We start from the raw sequence: 20,224 nt of genomic DNA, 5'->3' as shown, positions 1-20,224 counted from the left end.
GAAACTGAATATTTATCTTCTGCATAGTCAAGAAAGGAAAATTTTATTTATTGTCCATAGCCGTTATCAGTTAGTTTGAAAAATTATTATTATTATTACCCACGATTCAGAATTTTCTTAGTATGCTCTTCATATTCAGCGAGTTACAGAAACAGGCATTGATAGTAAATCACGTATAAATTTAATTAACCCTCCCTTCCTCTCACTGCAGAGGAAGGGGGGCCTTTTTAGCGCATTCTCTCATTTATGAAAAAAATGCACTATTGTGCTCGCCATGTCCGTCTGTCCATCGGTCTGTCCGTCTGTCTGTCCGTCTGTCTGTCCGTCTGTCTGTCCGTCTGCCTGTCTGTCTGTCTGTCCGTCTGTCTGTCCGTCTGTCTGTCCGTCTGTCTGTACGTCTGTCTGTCCGTCCGTGACTTCATGTTTTCGTCGACGAGAAAATGCGCTCTCTGTCACTCACTGCAGTGAGTACTGAGTTATATTTTTTTAATCACGTAGTCAGACTCGGCCAGAGCTGCCTCGGATACGGGGACGACCCTAATACGAACCTCTCAACGGCCGCCAGAGTAGGGACCAGACTCTCGTAGCTGTCTGACTTGGGATTGGGATGTTGACCAAAAAGCGGACATGAAGAAGTTGATTTACTATGCTCCCAGAGTCCTAGTCGTTCCCTAATTCAGAGCCGCCCTCGGCTCTAAATTTTTTTTTAGGGAAGGGATGCCTGTCGCAGACCATCACTGCCGTGATTCGAATAGACCACCATGATCCCTTCCAACAAGAAAGTAGCCTCGAACACTTTCAGACTACACATTATCCGCCATCCCCCAGACAGATCACATCCATTGAAGTAGAACAGTCAGCCCTCAGTAAAAGAGCCTGCAGTTGTTAAATTTGGCCCATAATCGTCTACCATACCAATGCGCAAAAAATTCTGCACCATTCGGACACAGCACGCCGGGGCCTTGCAGCAAATTTGTGGACCGCCATCAAGCCGTCTCTATTCATCCTTTTCATCGAATCAGCCCACGGTCGATAGATTGTCGATGGACGATAGATTTTGGAACAGAACTATGCTATCTGAAACATAACCCAGATGCTCCCTAACATACTATAATATACATACTAAGTTAGGAAGAGGAGAATTGCTTGCCAATTCATTGAACTGATATGAAAAGTAATAAAGCAGTAATGCATGTTGTGAAATCATCGGATTTTAAAATTTGTGAAACAAGGTTGCGAAAATATAATGTAATGAAGTATGTACCCTTTATTATCGATTTATTAATAGATATAGTAAAAATACAACTTTAAGGAATAAAAAGAAAAAAACACCCAACCATTTAATGGTTTCGCTACGTCCCTATTGCATCATATACAAAATTGTGAACAGTTGAATAATTAATTAGAACAACAAATATGCCGGTTGTTATTTTTGTTCAGCAGCAGAAGCTGCTGAAAATTCATGAATATTTACGACAAAGCCGGGCCAGGCGCTTATCAATGAAGTAATAAATCATCTGAACTTTAATTTATCTACATTTAAATTACCCATAATCCTTTATTGTTATACAAATTAAACGTAGAGTAAGATGTTTTTTGTTCATGGCATTACAAGGTTATTCACAAAAATTTAAAATGCTTGAAAAGCTGATGAAAATAATAATGACGAATTCACTTTCAAATCGAAGAAGATCGTAAAACAAATAAGATAATGAACGTAAAATTGAGACGGCTCAGCTCAGCCACTAAAATGGAGGGCGAAAAATTCCCTAGTTTGAGTTATAATAATAAAAAATAAAATTTTATTGAGAAAAAAATTGTATTAGCTTTGCTAGCTTAAGACGATAAAGTTTTACTCCTGGTTTGTAGGTGAAATTAGTTAAAATAGCATCTATGAATAAAAATTATCGAGAGTTCTCATATTATCGAGATTTAAAACTTTTCAGATTTATTTGCAGTACATACTACTAGACAAAAACATGTTAATTTATTCTAAATTGCAAATAATTTATATTTAAGTAAATTTATTCAAAATTATGAACACAGAGTTCCTTGAAGGCTCATTGACACAGAAAGTTGACATTCATTTCGATCTGCAATGACGAAAATTCGCCGCGATCGTCCTTCACTTGCATGATTTGAGCATTCCTACTTCTCGCATCATGACCTTCTTTCTCATCATGTAACATATATGATGAGCTTTTTCACCGTGTCTGTTAATGTGGCAGGAATCCTTGCGAGTTACATTCAATAAAAAAGTTCAAGTCGCATATGTACCACATACAGAGAGGCAATAGTTGTAATGACAATTGTGATAAAAACCTTCTCATGCACCTAACGCACCCTTCTGGTGTCTTTGTTATTGCTTACACTGTAATGATTTGATAATTCATCAACTCAAGTTTATAGTTCACAGTTTCAAATGACACAAAATAAAAAATTGTTCCAACTTAAATAACTGCACTGATGCATCTCTCATTGCATATGCACTCTAGGAGAAGCGCACATTAGGATCAAATCATGATCGCATTTCTTGACGAATTTGACTTTTATTCGCGATTATTTATATTCAGACTTTTACTTACATCTTACACAAAGTATGAACGTTACTGCGATTTAAAAAATACAATCACCACTGCAAAATAATTAGCCTATTCGAAGAATCTGAAAGGCCAATACATGTTGCAAATTTCCGAAATTTACCGGGAAATTTTCAGTGTTAGCTCACATGCACCAGCTGCTCCTCCTCCCGTGGCCAGTCAATGGAAGCGCCGTGTTATTTTCGGTTTACTGATCTTCATTTCTGAAATTAAAATAGATGACTGTTCCTATGAATGAACTTTACAATAAGTTTTTTGTTTTGCTGCCAACAATTTCATAATGTAGCATAGAATTGCCTTAAACTCGTAAACCCAAGTTCTCGCACCCTCCGTCCCACCCCCCTGCACTCCCAGCAGAGATATGTTTTCGTTAGGAGCCGAAGAGGAAATCTTGGAGTACAAACTACTCCATCAATCCTTCATATTCAAAATTAATCAACAATATCAACTAATTTTGTTAATAGTAGTGTATTAACTTAAATTAGGCAAAATACTATTTGTAGCCGATAATATTGTTATTATTATATTTTATCATAATATTATTACATACATGTTTAATTACATAAAACAATAGAAAATAACATTCATTTTTAGCACAATTTATAAAAATATACATGAAAATCTTGTCAGCATGTCAATTAAAAGTTGTGTGTTATTTCATGTAACCCACAGCTTATCGCACACAGTATCTGGGTCGTTCGCTCACAACATGTGAATCATTTCACTACAGGTTCCGATAAAGTTTTGGCTACACAAGATGTACCACACACATTCACACAATACATAAATGTTGTACAGCACCCCTGCTTATTTCAGTGCTTCCAACCTGCAATTGCCACCGTTGAAATAGGGCAACCAGCACACGAACATAATCAATAAGAAGTTACCCAGAAATAACTGCATTGCCCAGTACAGCGCAGGTCGGTAACCTAAATTTACGGAGCTGAATCCCAAGAAAAACTTTTATCAGTAACGAAAAGCTAGGATCTTATTTACTCAAAATGCCTGCTGTTTTATCAGTTCGCAAGAAAAACGATACGACTGAGAGATAGCGCCTCAATCGCTCAAAATTGTGAATATATATTAAGTAGTACATAGGAGCCACGTTATTAGGTGCTTAAAAATATAAATAAATGAAAAAATGTATAAGCATTTTATTTGAAAATATTTAGTGTTTCGCGTCACTTTTCTATCAATCTCTCCTCAAATTTTCAATATGTAAGACAAATATTGATAAAATGGTTCCACGATCAAGTGACAGTTGGGAAGGTAAAACATGACATTCGTACTAACGTGATTCCCCTACTTTGATTGACCAGTCCTAAGAAAAATGCGTCAATAACAATCTGTTTTATTCGAACTCACAATATTATTGCCACATAATAGAACTTCCTGTGATAAAGTTAAGCATTCAAAATCCTTGTATGGTTGTTAACCCTTCATTTGCGCTCTCGCATCAAACAGCGAAAAGTTTCGAATCTTTTGCCTTATTCCGAGAGAAAGGCATGCCCCAGCAGGTATTCGGTGGTTGAATCGACATTGAATCAACTACCTATTACGACATTGAGATCGGGGGAAAAAGCTAGGAGGTTTGGAATGAAAATTGAAGAAACATCTTTCATGGAACGTCGTACTGACGTTACAATGCAACGTTGAATCAATGTTGCTACTGCGACGTTGCTGCAACGTTGAGTTCTCTGGTTAAATCGACGTTGAAACAACTACCTATTACGACGTTGAGATCGCGGTGAAAAAAGGTTTAGAATGAAAATTGAAGCAACGTCTCTCATGAAACGTCGTACTGACGTTACAATGCAACGTTGAATCAATGTTGCTACTACGACCTTGCTGCAACGTCAAATTCTCTGGTTGAATCAACGTTGAAGAACCAACCCGTTTTTCGTTCGTAGCAGGATGCGAACCCGGGATCGCTGGAGACCGCGCGACGCCTTAGCAACCTTGACCACGGCAGCTCGCGTGCATGAGCAATAGAAATAAGTTAAAGAATTGTTCGACGCCTTGAAAATTGAAATGCATTCTCTGGTCTTTAATTGTACCCTAATATATATGTATTTCTATAAGTTCCATGCTGTAAATAGCTGAACATTCAACGACGTACCGATATCGACCATTTATCAACGTTAACATAAGTTGTTCTGCGTCTGTACTAATTTTGATTGCCTTTCAACGTTGATCGGACGTTTAATTTTGGTTGTTCGGCATTTCAACCTGAAATCAACATTTCAAAAATAAATAAACATTCAACGTTCCAATATCGACGTTGTTTCAACGTTGAAATAAGGTTGTTCTGCGTCAATTCTAGTGTTGGTCAGATTTTGACGTCGATAGGACGTTTAATTTTGGTTGTTCAGCTTTTCAACCTGAAATCAACATCGATTCAACGTTTAAAAATTAGTAAAAATTCAACGTACCAATATCGCCGTTATTTCAACGTTGAAATAAGGTTGTTTTACGTCCCTTCTAGTGTTGGTCAGATTTAGACGTTGATATGACGTTTAATTTTGGTTGTTCAACATTTCAACCGGAAATCAACCAATAATCAACGTTGTTTCAACTTCAGATGCCTGCTGGGACGTTTTTCTCTGCCCCCTCTTTACTACAATACATTATAAATTTTATATCTTTATTTTCTTTACCCTTCCCATTGCAGTCCTTAAATTCAAACAAACGGGCTGCGAAAAAAAAAGGTATGCAATCTACTGAAATGCAATCTCGTCGTGCTTACATAGAAGAGTTACACATACACTCACATACATTGGTGAAAATAATTTTCAAACGAGCAAAAATGTGATATAACCACGAGAAAGTCAGAATCGCGTCGATAGAAACATTTAAACTGACTGTATGACATGCAAAAAGGCGCTGTCGCTGATCAAGAAAAAGCGTCCGGCGTAATCATGCAAGATTCAATACGGCGTACATATGAGAATGTACTCGGTCGTTTTTTTCCGATATTTATAGGAAATCAGTTGCGCATTTCGAAGTATGTTATTAATTGAAAACAATTTCCACAGTTTGGAAGAGTATAGTATTGATTTTTTATCAATCACCTGAAGATAAATTCGTTGCTCGTGGCATGAAAAGTTTAAAAATAATGATGTGATTTCTCGCAATAATTTGTGTGAGCCATGCAGCCCTTCCAGCTGATGATGCTTTTCGCTTAGTTTCGGCGTCAATCTAGGCTTTGCCTCTGCTTACTCAATATCGCTGTGTTAAATCAACCCTCGGCAGCGATATTATCGGATATTATTACAACCAATGAGGGATTTTAGCAACAAACTTGCAGCAGCCAAAGCTACTCGTGCAGAAACTAAGGCTTGCAGGTGGAAACTTAATTAATAATCAAATTCATTATGTATATTCGAACACCACATAATTATAGCAGATTTTATTGCATTTTTATCAAGGTATGTCATATGGCGGCAGTCCGTTCCTTGCCTATATAAGGCACGGCTGCCGTGACCCGAGCACAGCTCATCCAGGCCCCGGGCGAGTAGCACAGAGCACCTCCTAGCTGAGGATCAAGGACCTGCACACACGACGGCTAAAAGTTTTTTTTTCGGCTAAAAAGTAGAGTAAGTAGATTGCTGGATGTACCTGTATGAGCATTTATTTTATTTATTCAGTATTTTTAGGAAAGAAACAATCCAATAGTGTTATCATGCATTCTAAAACGTGAATTTCATACCTAAACAAAATGTTGCCTGCTTTCCTTGGTCCTTGATTGCTAAATTTAAGATGCATTTACAATATCAAGATCTATTTTCCATCTATTATAATCACTAAATTAAGTAACTATACCAATGTATTGTTCGGTAATATGGTCACCAATATTTCAATTCCGTCTGCTGCAGGGACAATACGGAATTGACAATACGGAAGTGTTTTCCTACATATATTATTCACGTCAATAATTGTGCAGGAACCCAACAGATTTTGAGGGCGACAGCTGCTTCAGGATGCAACTGGACATAATAATGGTAAGAATTGTGTTAATTTAGTAATTTAAACCGTAAGTTTTAATCGTGATGGTTCATTGCATCTCATAACCTAAAATAACTCCATAGAGCTTGAAAGCTAAGAGAACGCAAAACAAACTCCCCAAATCTCCACTGAGAACATTACGGAGGCCGGCTTCAACATCGTTAAAATAAATTATATGAAATACAAATAAAATGAGTATTAGGTATATCAAGGATATATAATCGCTGCTATTTATCGATTACATTAAATCAACCGAGTCGACGGCGCTTATCAATCTTACATTATATGACACGGTTCGATGACACTGTTCGTAGCTTCTATCAGAATAGCTTTTTCGGGTGTAAAATGCATTGGAGTCTCAAATGTAGTAAACCAACGTATGTATATCGCTATATAACTTTCCGGAATTTTGATTACTTGAGATGATTTCGACTTCATCGACTTCTTAAGTAATTGAAAACACACGGGATTTATGTTGGCGATATATGTACAAACTTTACCTCATCTTCATTCTAATCTCATTACAGTCATGCCAGGACCGCTGTATAATCTCATTACAGTCATGCCAGGACCGCTGTATAATCTCATTACAGTCATGCCAGGACCGCTACACGACAATCGTCTGCAACACACGACAATCGTCTGCAACACACGACGTCTGTAACAGCTTCTGTGTTTCAGGTGCTGCTCCTGGTCGCGGGGTTGGCCAGGTGAGGATCAAATTAAAACTTTTCTCAATTTACACTCAGTATTTCACTCAACATACCTGAATTATTACATAATTTGAACAATTTAAAAGCCTGCTATATTTATAGATCGATTTTACTGAATACCAATACCAATTAAGTACCTATTATGTATTCCTTTCTGCCAATATTCTGGAATAATTCCTGCATATTATTTGGCTGGAACATGTTTCTATGATACGTGGAGGTCTTTATAAGTATTGAACAGAAAAAATCAGGCAAACCTTTATTTGTAGAATTGTTCATTTACTTTGCAGTGGCCTTCCCCCTATTGGTAATGCAACCCTGTGCCTCAATGTCGGTAATGGAGAACAACGTTGTGGTAGTTGTTTACAGCCTGTTGAGTGCCAGGGCCAAGCACCAAACGATATTCTAAATCATTGCTACCCAGGCACAGTAAGTACAAGGAATGCATTGAATTCCTTAATATTGTGTACATTTAAGTAACCTCATAGATGGTAACAGCAAACAAGATGCTGTAGTCGATCTTTCAGATACATAGCGCTCGAAAGTTTTTTTCATTTAAGGTGAATCCGATGTCAGTACGAAATTATTTCCTGGCAACGTATTTCACGTACATTAACGCAGGACACTTCATTATTTATCAAAAGAGGTTTCATATCCGTACAAATGTACAGATAAAAATAACCTACCCAAAAAAGATATAAATACTGATATACATATAATTTTTTGTCAGGTGTGTGAGCAGATCAAACCGAACCAAGTATCATGCGTTCCGATTGCATCGGCCACGGCATGCCAGTGCACCAGCGACAAGTGCGACGATTACGATGCACAGTTCACAGTCACATGTGACGCCAGCGTCATTACGGATGTAGTTGACTGCACGGCAGGTGAACAGTGTGTTGAGAACGGAATTTGTAGTGCTTGTGCAGGAACCACCGGCACTGTAGATTTCTTCGTTGACCAGCAATGCAGATCCAGGTACAGATGTAATGGCGGAGTTTTCTATGACGCCGTAAACTGTGCCGAGGGCGAGTACGTGTCAAAAGATGGCACCTGTTCCCAAGCGCCGCCCACACCTTGTGCAGAAGCTGATAAATGCACAGTTGGATTCTGTCCTGACTTGACTAACTGCACACGGTACTACATCTGTGATCCAAATCAAGAGCCTTCGGCAACCGGACCTTTTTCGTGCCCATCAAATCAGTGCTTCGACTATAATACAAATACATGTGGGCCCGGATGTAATTGTGATCCATGGACTGATTGTGATTTCACATCAGCAGTTGTGACAACAAGTACGAGTACAACAAGTGCGAGTACAACAATCGCGAGTACAACAACAGTCTCGCTTTATACACCACCACCAAATTGCGACGCAAGCAGCGTTGGAAACTTTCCCTATGGACCGTGTGATCCACAGTAAGTTCTTAAAGTTTGTTTACAAATATTCATTTGTTAATTTGAACACGATGAATAAGTGGATTATCTTCATGATTGGATGTTTTGCAATGCAAGTTTAGCTACAAAAATGCAAATTTTCTGAGGCCATGCAGAATTTAATTCAAATCACCGAAGGAAAAATTCTAGCTTGCACCGTAATACCGTAGTCGAAACGTCAATTCAAGCGTCAAAGTATTAATTACAATAATAACGTCAATTAATTTTTTTACCTTTCTATTAAGGACCTCGATAAACTCATGTACACACTCAAAAATTCATGCAAAAAAAATTTGCGATGTTCTAGTGAAGGGCTTTCAACCCGGTAGACATCATTTTCATATTATTGTATCAAAATCACCGGTGGCAGCTAAAGTCCAAAAACTGACGATATAATGAGAAAACTTCAGTTCACCAATTAAATCCGAAGGTACTTCAAGGTACTTCCTAAGCTCACAGCTAAAACAAATTCTGTTACTACGCCGTATTAAAACTTAGTTAAATGTTTACTAACTAAATTGTCATAAACCTTTAATTATTATTTTGTTCAACAACAGTTACTGGGCGTGTCGCCAGGGTAGCGGCACCAGCTACGTGGTGGTGGAGATGCAGTGCCCCAACGGTCTGGTGTTCAGCACCAACCTCGACTACCCCTACTGCGTCGACCCCAGCGAAGAGCCCACCTGTCTTGCTTACGCTGCTGAACACTGAACACTACAACTCAACGGCCCGGCGTTATGCACTGACCCCAGCTACCTTATATTTCGACGACCTCAGCACTATCTCCACTTGATAGTTCCCCAAGAAGGTTAACTAGTGTGCTTCGAAACCTTCTTAGAGGACCGAATAAACAAAGATTATAAATGATATCTATTTTTCTGTACCTGCATTTTCACTAAATTTTTGTTGTACTGTCGCTCCCTTACCTGACTTTGAATTGAATGATGATAGAATGAGGCGGTGTAATTTGAAGAGAATCTGGCAGCTTAGTTTAAAAACTTTAACAGTTGGAGGGAAACTTCAACTCGTTGGAAAAATTACCTGTGTTCAAACTGCGAACGATGGTTCGGCAGCTTCAAAATTCAGAAAAAATAGGTTAATTTAAATAAAAAACATTGCCCATACACAATCAAACACTAAACTGAAACTTGAATTTAGACTAGTACCAGTTTTTTACTGCTTCCGAAGATATAATATTTCCATGGTCTTAAAAATGAAATCGTCTGAAATATCTCACGGAAATCCTTTATTGTAGGATTTCAGGTTTTACTTTTTACGAACAAATCCCTACTCTCATCGTTAGCTAATCCACGCTATTCATCATTGAATAAACGTAATGATTTCTCGTAATATGCATACGATAAAGTGATTTTTGCTTTAATTCACTTCAAGTTCTATTAGAACGTTCAACCGTTCCGTTTCTAATAGTCTTACATGACGATGAACATACCACAGACGTTACACAGCAACCTTTAGTTCTGTTAGAAGCATAGTCATTTCAGAACAATGATCTATACACTTTTTAAATCACTCAATCACAAAAATTGTAATGGTTTTGTCACTGTGTTGTCAGTCTTGGGTAATAATGAAGTTCAGAAACACCTTGTGTTTTCGAATAAAGAAAAAATAAATTTTAATTAGTTAAACACACCAGAGGCACAGAAATATAAATTTGTATCTAGTACGAATACATCGAATTGATCATCCGGTTCTACCAATAGCTTGAAACTTATTTTTCTTTAATTCCTGAATAGGAAACAGCAAATTTTTCTTCGACAATACAGGGTTATTCTAAATGATGAACCGAATTTAATAACTTCGTAATTATTTAGGTATATATTCGACATGAATAATTTATTCACAAATAGAACGAGACAGGTTCAAGTTTTCCTTACATATTTAAAAATGTTCAATATGTCCTCCTAGCGCTGCACAGCAAATATCTAAACGGTAGTCAAACTCGTCCCACAAACGAGAACTAGTCTTTTCCCGAGCGTTGGGCAAGTCGCATAGGAAATGAAGATCTGGCTCTACACTTCTGGCCACCGAGATCACCTGATCTCATCCTATATGTGACTATTTCTTATGGAGTTCTGTCAAGGAAGCTGTTTACGTCCCGCCTCTACCAGCAATGTTGCAGACGATTGTCGTGTATTGCAGACGATTGTCTTGTGTTGCAGACGATTGTCGTGTATTGCAGACGATTGTCGTGTATTTTCTGTTTTCAAATACCTAGGAAGTATTCAAAACATTTTACACCCGATGAAATGATTCTGTTAGAAGCTACGAACAGTGTCATCGAACAGTGTTATACAATGTAAGATTTATTAGCGCCATCGACTCGGATGATTGTTTTCTATTTGCTTTCAAGCTCAGGGGAGTTAATTTAGGTTATATTATAGGCTATGAACCATCACGATTAAAACTTCCGGTTTATATCAAAATAAATTAACTGAGTTCTTACCATTGTTATTTCCAGTTGCATCCTGAAGCTGCTGTCGCCCTCAAAATCTGTTGGGTTCCTGCACAATTATTGACGTGAATAATATATGCAGGAAAACACTTTCAATTCCGTGTTGTCAATGCAGCAGACGGAATTAAAATATTTTTGAGCATTTTATCGAACAATACATCAGTATATTTGCTAAATTTAATTGAAAGAGATTGAAAATAGATCTTGATGTTAAAAATGTATCTTAAATTAAGCAATCAAGAACCAAGGAAAGCGGGCAGCATTTTTTTAATATGAAATACACGTTCTAGAAATGCATGATGGCACTATTGGATTCCTTCTTTTATAAAAAATACTGAATAAATAAATGCTCATACAAGTAGATCCAGCCCTCTACTTACTCCACCTTTTTAGCCGAAAAAGTGTCAACTTTTAGCCGTCGTGTGTGCAGTTCCTTGATCCTCAGGGAGGGGCTCTGTGCTTCTCGCCCGGGGCCTGGATGAGCTGTGCTCGGGTCACGGCAGCCGTGCCTTATATAGCCGGGGAACGGACTGCTCGAGCTGGTATTTTTTGGTTCAATTGCTTTCGTTTCTTCTATAATTGTGTGGCGGTTTGCTATTCTTTGCGGCGTTTGATTGGTGGTTAGGCTTCGTTCTGGGATTCTTATGTTTTCGTTAGCTTGCCTTTATTTGCTTCATGTTTGTTCGTCCACTTGGTTGTTTTTTTTTTTAATCGCGTATCATTTGGTTGTGGAGGTTTGTTTTTGCACTTCGTTGTTGGTTGTGCTGATGTCTTGTCTTGTTTGTGCTGGGGGTTGATTTGGCACGGCTGCTCAGCTGTATTGGTTGGTCCATGCAAATTCTTGCTTGACGTCGCATCGTTATTTTTATGCTTTTTATTTCTCGGAATTTATCTTCGGGTAATTGATAAAAAATCAACTCTATACTCTTCCAAAATTGTGGAAATTGTATTCAATTAACTACATACTTCGAACCTTGGAACTGATTTCCTTTAAATATCGGAAAAAACAGCCGAGTACATTCTCAAATGTTCGCCTTATTGAATCTTGCATGATTACTCCTGACGCTTTTCCTTGATCAGCGACAGCGCCTTCTTGCATGTCAGACAGCCAGTTTAATGGTTTCTATAGATGTGAGTCTGTCTTTCTCGTGTTAATTTCGTATTTTTGCTCCTTTAAAAAAAATTTTTCACCAATGTGTGCATGTATAACTCTACAGTATGTATATGCACGACGAGACTGCATTTCAGTAGATTGCATACCTTTTTTTTGGCAGCCCGTTTGTGTGGATTTGAGGACTGCAATGCAAAGGGTAAAGAAAACGGAATTACAGATATAAAATTCAGAATGTATTGTAGTAAAGAGGAGGCAGAGAAAAACGCATGCCTTTTTTTCAGAATAAGGCAAAAGATTAGAAACTTGGCAGGTTTGATGTGAGAGTGTAAATAAAGGGTTAGCAACAATACAAGGATTTTGTATGAATAAATTTATCACAGGAAGTTCTTTTATGTAGCAATTGTAAGCTCAAATAAAACAGATTATTATTGACGCATTATTCTTAGGGCTGGTCAATCAAAGAAGGGGAATTACGTTAGTACGAATGTCATGTTTTTCATTCCCAACTGTCGCTGGATAGTGCAACCAATTTATCAATATTTGTCTCAAGCATTGAAAGTTTGAGGATAGAATGATAGAAAAGTGAAGCGAAACATTAAAGATTTTCAAATAAATTGCTTTCCCATTTCTTCATTTAATAATAATATTTTTAAGCACCTAATAACGTCGCTCTTAGGTGCTACATAATACATATTCGAAATTTAGAGCGATTGAGACACTATCTCTCAGTCGTATCGTTTTTCTTGCGAACTGATAGAACAGCAGGCATTTTCAGTAAATAAGGTCCTAGCTTTGCGTTACTGATAAACTGTTTCTTGGGATTCAGTTCCATAAATTTAGGTTACCAACCTGCGTAACACTGGGCAATGCAGTTATTTTGGGTAACTTATTATGTGATTATGTTCGTGTATGGTTGCCCTGTTTCAACGGTAGCAATTGCAGGTTGGAAGCACTGAAATAAGCAGGGGTGCTCTATAATATGTATTGTGTAAATGTGTGTGGTACATCTTGTGTAGCCAAAACTTTATCGGAACCTGAAGTGAAATGATGCACATGTTGTGAGCGAACGACCCAGATACTGCGTGCGATAAGCTGTGGGTTACATGAGATAACCCACAATTAAGACTTTTAATTGACATGCTGACGGGATTTTCATGTATATTTTTATAATTTGTGCTAAAAATGAATGTTAATTTATATAGTTTAATGTAATTAAGCATGTATGTAATAATATTATGATAAAATATAATAATAAAAATATTATCAGCTGCAAATAGTATTTTGGCTTTATTTAACTCAATGCACTGCTATTAGCGAGAATAGTTGATATTGTTGATTGATTTTGGATATGAAGGATTGATGGAGTAGTTTACGCTCCTAGATTTCCTCTTCGGCTCGCAACGAAAATATATCTCTGCAGGGAGGGCGGGGGGGTGGGACGGAGGGTGTGAGTACTTGGGTTTACGAGTTTAAGGCAATTCTATGCTACATTATGAAATTATTGGCAGCAAAATAAAAAAGTTCATGTAAAGCTCATTCATAGGAACAGTCGTCTATTTTAATTCCAGAAATAAATAACAGTTAACCGAAAATAATACGGCGCTCCCAATTGGCCTGCCACGGGAGGAGGAGCAGCTGGTGCTTGTGCCCGAACACTGAAAATTTCGTTGTAAATTTCGGAAATTTGCAACGTGTGTTGGCATTTCAGATTTTTCGAATAGGCTAATTATGGTGCAGTGGTGATTATATTTTTTAGTCTCATTAGCGTTCATACATCGTGTAAGATGCACGTAGGAGTCAGAAAAATGAATAATTGTGAATACATGTCAAATTCGGCAGAAAATTTGATCACGACATGATCCTATACTGCGTTTCTCCTAGAGTGCAAATGCGATGAAAGATTCATCAGTGCAATAATCTTTGATGTTGTTTCTTATTTGTAATTGTAAACTATTAACTTGAGTTAGTGAATTATCAAATAATTTTAATTTTATCAATAACAAGAAAGACCATAGAAGTATGGGTGAGCGGCATGCGAATTTTTTGTATCACAACAGCCGATAAAATCATTGCACCACTGAATGTGGTACAAATGCGGCTTGAAATTTTGTATTGAATGTAACTCTCAAGAATTTCTTCCTCAATTTCAACCTCGGTGAAAAAGCTCGTCATATATGTTACGTGAAGAGGAAGAACGCCGTGATGTAAGGTGGGATGCTCAAATCATGCAAGTGAAGGACGAACGCGGCGAATTTCCAATATTCCTGATAGAAATGAACGTCAACTTTCCTTCAATGAGTATCAAAGAACTCTGTGTTGATACATTCACAATTAACATTAAATTCACATGTTCTCATATAGGAAAATGTGTAGACAATAAAACCCAAAAGTTATAAATACAGATAATTTGTAACTTTTAAAATGAATAAATATTAATAAACTTATTTTTCATAAGTGCTATTGTACCTAATTTCACCTACAAACTAGGAATAAAACTTTTTTCGTCTTAAACTAGCTAAGCTAGTAAAACTTTTTTCCTTAATATAATTTACTTTTTATTATTATAACTTAAACTTGTGAATTTTCTTCCTCCAATTCAGTGGCTGAGCTGAGCTGAGCCGTCTCAATTTTACGTTCATAATCTTATTTGTTTCGAAATCTTCGATTTAAGAGTGAATTCATCATTATTATTTTAAACAACATTTAAAACATTTTAAATTTATAAGAATACATTGAAATGACAGGTAAAAAACCTCGTTTTGGTAAAAATCTATATAGGTCTTAAAAAGTATGTTAATCTTACCTCAATTTTGTTTAACAATGATTGATTATGTGTGATTTAAATTAAGATAAATTAAAGGTTATATGATTTATTTCTTCATTAATTTGCGCTTGGCTCTGTCTCATCATATATTTTCATGATTTTTCTGCGGCATCTTCATATGTCTTCTATCATTTATTATGGTAAAAAAATCATTGGGCATATTTTTTATTCCAATTTCTTATTCAACTGTTATTAATTTTGTATATGATGCTATGGGGACGCAGCGAAACCAGTAAAAGCTTGTATGCTGTTTCTTTATTCCTTATAGTTGTATTATTACTATATCTATTAATAAATCAATAATATAGGGTATATTATTCATTACATTATATTTTCGCAGCCTTCTTCCACAAATTTTATAATCCGGTGATTTCACAACAAACATTACTGCTTTAATGTTATTTATACCAGTTCAATGAACTTGTATAAAAAATGAACATGAGCAGTTCAATGAACTGTTCATGTCTAGGTTTGCCAACGTATGCTTAATTTAGGGTTTCCTGATTCTTTATTCTGTGTACTTCTCCTAACTTAGTATGTATATTCTTATATATTTATAAGTTTATCAGAGTTTGTGTTTGTGTGTTCGACGCATAAAACTGTTAAATTATTAGGGCTGTTGGGGCGCTTATCCAGGATACTTATCGTGTCAGGATATTGTATATAGGGGCTGTTGGGGCGCGTATCCAGGATACTTATCGTGTCCGGATATTGTATATAGGGGCTGTTGGGGCGCGTATCCAGGATACTTATCGGGTCGGGATATTGTATATAGGGGCTGTTGGGGCGCGTATCCAGGATACTTATCGGGTCGGGATATTGTATATAGGGGCTGTTGGGGCGCGTATCCAGNCGTGTCGGGATATTGTATATAGGGGCTGTTGGGGTGCGTATCCAGGATACTTATCGTGTCGGGATATTGTATATAGGGGCTGTTGAGGCGCGTATCCATGCAGGATACTTATCGTCGTACTCTGTCTTCAACGTAAAAAAGTCGAGCCTGTTCTAATAATAGTCATTAGTTCTAGACCGAAGTAACTCACTAGAAGAAATTATAGTAGGAAACACAATATGTACATGCATGAGCGCTACAACAGAAATTTTACGGCATTCAATCTACGAATGAAGTAATTTCGTTTTTCTTATTATGACACGGATTTTTTTGCTTATAAACGATTTGAGGTAGTATCATTAATGGGCGAAGTGAATGCTCGAAAATGAAAGCTGAATTTACAAGCAAAAAAAAAAAACAAATTCATTTACTTTGCGTTCCATAGTGCACGGTACAGTTGGGCCTTGTTCATTTTACACACAGTAAATCACAATCAATTTGTTAACTTAATGTTACGTTTCCTGTTCATTATGCAGTGCCTTGATCTGCAAAGCATAGCACATAAAGAAATATGCAGATTAAATAACTATGCAAGTATATTAAATATGCGATTACTTTGGCTTGTTAATTCTCTTTCACTTGAATTTACCTAAAAAACGAACATTTCTCATATGTACAAAATGCCAACTGCGCTACTGATAAAATGGTTTTCTGGGAACCATCCTCGTTGCTTTGGATAACAGACCCCAATGTAATCGGTAACGTGACGATTTCATTAAATCTATGACGGAATAATAATGTTAATTAAATCTATTCTAGAAAAATGATGTTTATCAAATCTAGTAGGTAATTAATCTAATATAAAATAATGAAGTTAAATAAATCTGTTAGTTAATCAAATTTATTACATATAATGATGTTAATTATTATAGAATAATGATGGACGACTAAGTTGTTATTTAGTTATACTTTTATGACATGTGTAGACTAAAATATACTCATACGAAAAGAAAAATAAATGGGATTTTTTCCAAATAGCGATGCACTTTTTGCTCTTGTATGGGTCATCCTGACCCAGTTTGACCCAGCAAAAGAGCGCATCAGTGCTACGCTCGCTTCCTTCTCGTTCAATGGGCAAGAACATTTGTCTTAATTTTTATTTTATTTATTATAATATTGTTATTAATAATATTATCAATTAATTATTGTGACTCATTAATATTCCTGATTATTCATTAGTACAAGAAAAGACAGCGATAACGAGTACATCATAAAGATGGAGTGCTTAGTTAAAATTTGTATATAAATGAAAAAAAAATCAGGACCGCAGGTAAAATAAGTGAAAATATCAATTACATTCATCTCCCCATAACTCCTTTCCCACCAGATACAAGTGATGAGACAAGTCAATACTAAATTTAGGGCACGGAAAGTCAGATGACGAGCTTGTTTTTATCGACCAGTCGAGCATGTTTATCAAGCATGTTTATATTGATTTTATGTTGTTGTGAGATCTTCAATAAAGACGCAATTGACAGCTTGAATTTGTTTTCCCTGTCGTCACTTTTATTATTAAAATGTTCGTAATAATAATTATGACTTCCATAGTAATTATTACTATTAATAATAATTTTCATAGTAATGACTGCCAGCAAACTAACAATATGTTCGCGCCATGCAAATTTGCGTGATTTTAAACGAACATTAAAACATTCGTGTTTAAAACTTAATACACCTATATGACTTAAACAATAAATCATGAAATTAGGTTTTTGTCCGTGAACCTTTCAATTACTATTGGGCCAATTTAAGGTATTTTGTATATATACAAAAACAAAACTTCTATTTGCCCCATACATTAAAATAAAATATTTTATTCAACACACCAATCATTACAAGAAACAATTCTCTAACTCAAGTTAATAGTTTACAGTTTCCTCTATGAAAAAACATCGAAGACTATTCCAAATTAAATAACTGCACTGAAGAATCTCTTATCGCATTTGCACTCATGGAGAAGCGCAGTATTTTATCAAATCATGATTGCATTTTCTGACGTCATGTATTCACAATTATTTATTTTTCTGACTCCTACGTGCTAAGATGCACGTAGGAGTCAGAAAAATGTATATAATATATATGTATACGATGTATATGAACGTTCATGATATTAAAAATATATAATCACCACTGCACCATAATTAGCCTATTCGAAGAATCTGAAATGCCAACACACGTTTCAAATTTCCGAAATTTACAAGGAAATTTTCAGTGTTACGGCACATGCACCAACTGCTCCTCCTCTCGTGGCAGGCCAATGGGATCGCCGTATTATTTTCGGTTAACTGATCTTCATTTCTGGAAGTAAAATTAATGGGTGGTCCTATGGATGCAATTTCCATGGATGTTTTTGTTTTGCTGCCAATAATTTTATAATTTAGCATAGAATAATTGCTTTAACCTCGTAAACTCAAATACTCCCACCCTCCGTCCCACCCCTGCAGAGATACGTTTTCGTTACGAGCCGACGAGGAAATCTAGGCGCGCAAACTACTCCATCAATCCTTCATTTCATAAATCTATAATCATTGTCTACTAATTTCGCTAATAGTAGGGCATTAAGTAAACTAATGGAACAAATACTATTTGTAGCCGATGACATTTTTATTGTGCTTATATCATGTCATTATAAAATACATATTTAATTAAATAAAAAAATATGAATTAACGCACATTTTTAGCACAAATTATAAAAATATACATGAAAATCTCGTCAGCATGTCAATTAGAAGCCTTCATTTTCGGTTACTACGGACGTGGCTCAGTAATAATTTTCCTCGATGCCAAATTCGGAGAATCAAGCTTATCGCCCACAGTATCTGGGTCGCTCGGTCAAAACATGTGCATCATTTCACTTCAGGGACCGATAAAGTTTAGCTATACAAGATGCAACAAAAACATTCACACAATACGCAATAAATATTGTACATTATATCTGCTTATTTCCGTGATTCCAACCCGCAATTGCTACCGTTGAAACAGGGCAACCATCACACGAACATAATCACATAAGAAGTTACCCATGCAAAATAACTGCCTTGCCCAGTACAAGTCAGGTCACTAACCTAAATTTACGGAACTGAATCCCAAGAAACAGTTTATCAGTTACGAGAAACTAGGACCTTATTTACTGAAAATGCCTGTTGTTCTATCAGTCTGAAAGAAAAACAATACAACTGAGAGATAAGTATCTCGGTTGCTCTGAATTACAAAGATTTCCTCGGTATTACATATAGGAGTCACGTTATTAAGTGCTTAGAAATATCAATAAATAAATAAATATAAGTAATTTGACTGAATATTATAATGTGGATTTAAGAACTCTGATATTTCGCTACACTTCTCTATCATTCTCTCCACTAACTTTCAGTTTAATGCTAAAGACAAATATCGATAAATTGGCTCCAATACCAGGTGACAGTTGGGAAAGGAAAACATGACATTCGTACTGAAGTAATCCCCCTTTTTTGATTGACCAACCCTAAGGATAATGCAGCAATAACAATCTGTTTTACTTGAACTCGCAATTTCCACAATAAAGAACCTCCTGTGATAAATTTAATCATTCAAAATCCTTGTATGGCTGTTAACCCTTCATTTGCGTCCTCGCATATAAACTGCGAAAAGTTTCGAATGTTTTGCCTTATTCTGAGAGAAAGGCATACGTTTTTCCCTGCCGCCTCTTTACTACAATACATTCTAAATGTTAAAGCTGTAATTCGGTCTCCTCCTCCTTCGTATTGCAGCCACCGAATCAAATTCACTCAACAAAATGGGCTGCAATTCACACAAATTCACACTAACGGGCTGCAAAAAAAACATGTGCTTATACTGAAGCGTTACACACAAACACACTCACAAAGTTGAAATTATATTCGAACGAGTGAACATGTGAAATCGACTCGAGAAGACAGACTCACATCTGTAGAAACATTTAAGCAAACTGTATGTCATGCAAGATGGCACTGTCACTGATGAAAATAAATAGCAATGCCTAATCGTGCAAGATTCAGCGAACATTTTCCGATATATAAAGAAAAAATCATGGGTGAAGTTCGAAGTATGGCATTAATTGAATACAATCTCCACGAGTTTGGAGGAGTATAGTTTTAATTTCTCATCAATTACCTGAAGATAAATTTCGATGTTCGTGGTATGAATAGTTT

General features: G+C 36.4%; 1 protein-coding gene across 1 annotated transcript; it reads left to right on the top strand.

Annotated features, from left to right (window-relative positions):
- Positions 1-6,549: 6,549 nt before the first annotated feature.
- LOC108675105 (protein psiN) lies at positions 6,550-9,603 on the top strand. The gene is made up of 5 exons (XM_018163091.2): positions 6,550-6,601; positions 7,287-7,315; positions 7,609-7,747; positions 8,049-8,737; positions 9,313-9,603. Exons 1-5 carry the CDS (start codon positions 6,581-6,583, stop codon positions 9,464-9,466), a joined length of 1,032 nt encoding a protein of 343 aa, XP_018018580.2. The 5' UTR covers positions 6,550-6,580; the 3' UTR covers positions 9,467-9,603.
- The last annotated feature ends 10,621 nt before the right edge of the window (positions 9,604-20,224 follow it).

Source organism: Hyalella azteca, unplaced genomic scaffold (genome assembly GCF_000764305.2).
Source record: "Hyalella azteca isolate HAZT.00-mixed unplaced genomic scaffold, Hazt_2.0.2 contig5663, whole genome shotgun sequence".
NCBI lineage: Eukaryota > Metazoa > Arthropoda > Malacostraca > Amphipoda > Hyalellidae > Hyalella > Hyalella azteca.
This window is presented reverse-complemented; position numbering and strand designations above follow the sequence as displayed.

Excerpts from the sequence above, each read along its gene's own strand:
- LOC108675105 (XM_018163091.2), top strand. The coding sequence starts at position 6,581 with ATGCAACTGGACATAATAATG. Across the intron at positions 6,602-7,286 it reads TGCAACTGGACATAATAATG|GTGCTGCTCCTGGTCGCGGG; the intron begins GTAAGAATTGTG and ends TCTGTGTTTCAG. Across the intron at positions 7,316-7,608 it reads CTGGTCGCGGGGTTGGCCAG|TGGCCTTCCCCCTATTGGTA; the intron begins GTGAGGATCAAA and ends TTTACTTTGCAG.